Source organism: Indicator indicator, chromosome 33 (genome assembly GCF_027791375.1).
Source record: "Indicator indicator isolate 239-I01 chromosome 33, UM_Iind_1.1, whole genome shotgun sequence".
In the NCBI taxonomy this organism is placed as follows: Eukaryota; Metazoa; Chordata; class Aves; order Piciformes; family Indicatoridae; genus Indicator; species Indicator indicator.
In genome coordinates, this window is record NC_072042.1 from 6033648 (window position 1) to 6038308 (window position 4661).

General features: G+C 52.6%; 1 protein-coding gene across 13 annotated transcripts in view; it reads left to right on the forward strand.

Annotated features, from left to right (window-relative positions):
• Positions 1 to 2276: 2276 nt before the first annotated feature.
• Positions 2277 to 4661, forward strand: part of SRRM1 (serine and arginine repetitive matrix 1) — a 19962-nt gene continuing 17577 nt past the window's right edge. For all 13 annotated transcript variants that reach the window (XM_054395326.1, XM_054395328.1, XM_054395333.1 and 10 more), the window contains exon 1: positions 2277 to 2311. In XM_054395326.1, the coding sequence (XP_054251301.1) occupies positions 2291 to 2311 (21 nt within the window). In that variant the 5' untranslated portion in view covers positions 2277 to 2290. The remainder of the gene's footprint in view (positions 2312 to 4661) is intronic.

Consider the following 4661-nt stretch of genomic DNA (forward strand, 5'->3'; position numbering starts at 1 on the left):
TGGTTAAAAACTTCCAAACAAACCAACCCAAACCCAACTGAAAGCTAACATTGCAAATTGGGTCTGTTAAAGACATCCCAGACCACATCAGCCTCTGGAGAGAGCAGGCAGTGTGAGTGTAATACATTAATTATGATCAAACCAACTCAGCAGGGATCTGCAAATGAACACCAAGTGGATCCCTCAGTGGCACAGCTCCTCAGGGTGGCTTCTCACTCAGCAACGTGGTGAAAGCAACTTTGCAGTTCCTTGCTCTGCTCCTTGCTTCAGTTTCTCTCTTCACAAGCCACCCGTGGGGCTGCATTCAGCAGTGTGGATAAGAACATTTGGTCTGCAGGTCACAGGAGGAATTATGGCTCAATTTCTGTCTAAGGGCTGGAGTGGGGCTTGTATAGAATTAGTTGGGCTTCTAAAGGTCCTCTAGAATTGATGGCTTCAGCAGGTTGGATCCTTCAGCCTGACACTTGGCACTTTACAGGAGTAAAAGGTGTAAATGTTAATTTCTAGGTGAGTCCTGTTTCCAAACACTGCAAGGTCTGGATCCCTCCCTCCCTTTATTTCAGCAGAGAGCTCAGAGCTCCATCTAGTGTCTTCCTCCCCTCCAAAAGGTTACCACTTGGATTGCTCTGCTCAGACAGGCTGAGAGTTGGGGTTCTTCAGCCTGGAGAAGGCTCCAGGGAGATCTTTAAGCAGCCTTCCAGTATCTGAAGGGGGCGACAGGAGAGCTGGAGAGGGACTTCTGCCAAAGGCAGGGAGTGACAGGAAGAACTGGAAGAAGCTGGATTTAGATGAGACATTAGGAAGGAATTCTTCCCCATCAGGTTGCTAAGGACTGGAACAGGCTGCCCAGAGAAGTTGTGGAGGCTCCAAGCCTGGAAGTGTTGACAGCCAGGTTGGATGAGGCCTTGAGCAAGCTGGGCTGGTGGGAGGTGTCCCTGCCCATGGCAGGGGCATTGGAAGTGGATGATCTTTAAGGTCCCTTCCAACCCAAACCACTCTGATTCTACAATTTCTCAACAGACAAACCCATAAAATACTCCCAAGTTTAGCTGTCAACTTGACTAAATCTCAGGAACTTGCACCCCCAGCCCAGGCCACATTCTGCCCACTGCATGGTGCCAGGACTGTTAAGGACCTGTCCCCAGGTTTGCATGTGCCAAGTGCAGAGGCACAATCATTTAAACCTAAGCAGGTTGAGGGCCTCGAGTCCCACAACCAATTTATTTTCCCAAAGAACATATGGAAAATTCATGTGCCTGTCAGATGTGGCATTTCCTGCTGGCTGCAGGTAAGGCAGGATGCAGCTAGTGTGCTTTAAACAGAATCCAACTTTATTTAAGTAAACTTCATCCAGCTCCAGACCTGGGCCCTCACAGCAGTCACCCCTCAAGGCTCAAACCCCTCACAACAATCACCCCTCGAGGCCCAAACCCCTCACAGCAGTCACCCCTCAAGGCCCAAACCCCTCACAGCAGTCACCCCTCAAGGCTCAAACCCCTCACAACAATCACCCCTCGAGGCCCAAACCCCTCACAGCAGTCACCCCTCGAGGCCCAAACCCCTCACAGCAGTCACCCCTCAAGGCTCAAACCCCTCACAGCAGTCACCCCTCAAGGCCCAAACCCCTCACAACAGTCGCCCCTCGAGGCCCAAGCCCCTCACGGTAGCCACCACTCCAGGCCCCTCACAGCAGTCACCCGCTCGGGCCCTTGCGCTGTCGCAATCCCGATGTCCTCTTTGAGGCCGCATGGGCCCAGGGCCCCCCTGTTCTGCCGAGGAGGACAGGGGACGCGGTGTGGGGACATGTCCCGAGAGGATTCACGCCGGAAGGCGCCAGCAGGCCCCCGCAGAGAGGCTGCAGAGGTTTCCTCGCCCCGCCGGGGCGGCAGGGGGCGCTCGCGGTCGTTACTCCCCAGCGCATTCGCCGTTAGCAGCGCGGCCACCTGACACGCGCGCTGCGGACCGCGCGCGGAACGTCAGCATTTCGCGAGAACAGACTTCATTCACGCACCGCCCCCCTCCACTCCCTCCCCGCGCGCCGCGGAAGGACGTTTCCCAACCGTCCCCTCACCCCGGACGAACGCTGCGCTTCCTGATTGGTCGGCTTCCGCGCGCGCAGCGACCCTCCGCGGCCTCTGCCACCAATCAGCAAAGGTAGAGGGGCCTATGCGGATGCGTGGCTCCGCCTCCTCCCCCCTCCGCGCGGCAGAGCGTGCGAGGAGGCTTGCGGGCTCGCGGTGCACGCCGGGACGGCAGCGCGCCGCGACCAGGAGGAGGCGGAGGAGGCAAGATGGACGCGGGGTTCTTCCGCGTAAGTGCCGGCCTCAGGGCGGGTCAGGCGGGCAGGGAAACAGGGGAGCAGCCCCCCATACGGGACGCGCGGTTGAGCCGGGACGCTACAGGCCCCCACTGCGGTGGGCGAAGCCTCTGGCGCCGCGATCCTCCGAGGAGGCGCTGCCGTGCCCTCCCCCACCTCCCCCCCCACGCCGCACTCGCCCTGCGCAGGCTCCTGTGAGGAGCCGCCGCGAAGAAAATGGCGGCGGGAAGGAGGCCGGTGCGGCTCGGCCTACCCGCGAGGCGGCGGCGCCGTGGAGCTGCGGGACACGGTGGGGGGCGGCCGGGAGGAAATTCGGCTCCCCAGGCCCAAGCTCGCTTAGTGGACGACTGCTGTGTGCGCGGCGGGACAGGCGAGCTCGTATGAGGGGCTCTGTTGGCCTCCCCAAGGCCTCGCTCGCCCGTTCCTGCCCCGTGGCCCGGTGCGGCCTGGCACGCCTCGCTGTGGCCGGGCCTCTGACTATGCTGGGAACGAGGAGTCCCACCGCGGTGGGGCTCGCTCCGTGCGGGCTTGCGCCACAGCTGCCTCCTGAGCTGCGCTCCGACGGCCCCTGAATGCGAGGAAGCGTGGGAGAAAAAACCGAGGGCAGAAGGGAGGGGAGCCTGATTTTGTAGTGGAATGCATTTTGGTGTCCACCTTCAAAGCAAATTAAACAAAGCTGCCCCCTTTTTTAGGAGAGAATTTGAACGTTATGTAATATATGCAAAGTAAAAGGCCATTATGCTTTATTTTTTATGTTGATTTTATTTAATTTTAAATCATTGAGTTTTTCTTTTCTGTAGAGGCTAAACAATAACTTATCTAGGGTATATTTCTTTTCAGTCTTTTCTCCCATTAGTTAGAAGCAACCGATTGTGGGGGGTGTTTCTTGCTGATTTTGAAAACCAATTTAATTTCCCAAGATTCATGCATTTGTTCAGCCCTGTTATTTTCTGTTCCTGCAACTGGGCTGCTTCTAAACCATGAGGGCTCACCTAACCCTTCACTTCATTTCATATGGTGCTACCATCCTAGCCTGAGAAAAAAAACAGTTACAAGTTAAAACCTCCACTTGCTGTAATGCAACTGTTCAAGAGTTTACAAGTCCCAAGTATTTCTAATTGACAGCAGAGTTACTGAAGCTGAAAACACTCAGTTAAAAAAAAATCTAATATTTTAAACAGACCTGTGAAGGGTGGCTTGATAAAAACAAAAAGCAATATGGATAAAATTTCATTCCTTTCCACTTCTAGTTTGTGGAATAATTAAAAAAGTATAGAACATGAAATTTTGGAGTGATCTGATAAGTGGTGTGTTTGTGGCAAGGAAGCCACAAAGCAGTTAGGCTGCAAATAACATAAAGAGTTTTAAACTGGTTTAATCCTTGCCACAGCCAGTTTTTACAGTAACTGTGTTCCAGAACAGTAAATGGGAATCAGAGATTGATGGACTGGTTTGGGTTGGAATGGACCTTAAAGATCATCCAGTTCCAACTCCCTGCCATGGGCAGGGACACCTCCCACCAGCTTAGGTTGCTCAAGGCCTCATCCATCCTGGCTTTGAACACTTGGGGCCTGGCATGGTAATACTTTGTTTCCTTCCAAGATCTGATGAGTGTAGCATGTAGCCTTGGTAATTCAAGGTGTCTGCTGATCAGATGCAGTGCTTAGGTGATGTTAGAATTTGAGCTTTTTGTTATTTGTTATCTTTTGGTTCCTCAGCAGCTTCTTTTATTGCTGGTACTCAGCTTCTTCCTCTGTGCTTAGTAAACTTCATGCATTAAATTCCTGATTTCTACCAGTCAGGTTGGCTTACTTGAATAAACTTCACTTCAGGTATGACCTGTGGGTTTCTTTTGAATCATCAGCACTTGGGAACAGACCTGTACATAACTGGGGACCTTGTGTGGTTCTGTTTACTTCTGTGCAAGTAAATTTTCCAGAACTGGATTTTCAAGCCTTTCAATTCCAAATGAATTAACCTATAGTTTGTGTTCATGTAAGTGGAACAAGTTGGTGAACTTCAACAGAGCATGATCAATAAACCACAATTCTTTGTACTGCTGCTGGCTTCACCTTGGGTCATTTCCTTCAGAGTCATTTACCCAAAGGTTTCATAGGTGTCACTGAACAAATAGGATGGGTTTCCTCTTGGCCAGAGGAAAAGGAGCTTGTTCCTCCTGAGGAGTCTGTGAATTCCAGCACAAATCCTTTTCCTAGCAGTCTGATGCCACTGTGCTTTTAAACTTGTAAGCAGTCTGACAGGGAGATTAAATGATTAAGGTGTCACAGTGTGGAGCTCAGGAGCCTGCTGACCCTGAGGTGATCGTCAGGCTCTGGTGCTAGGG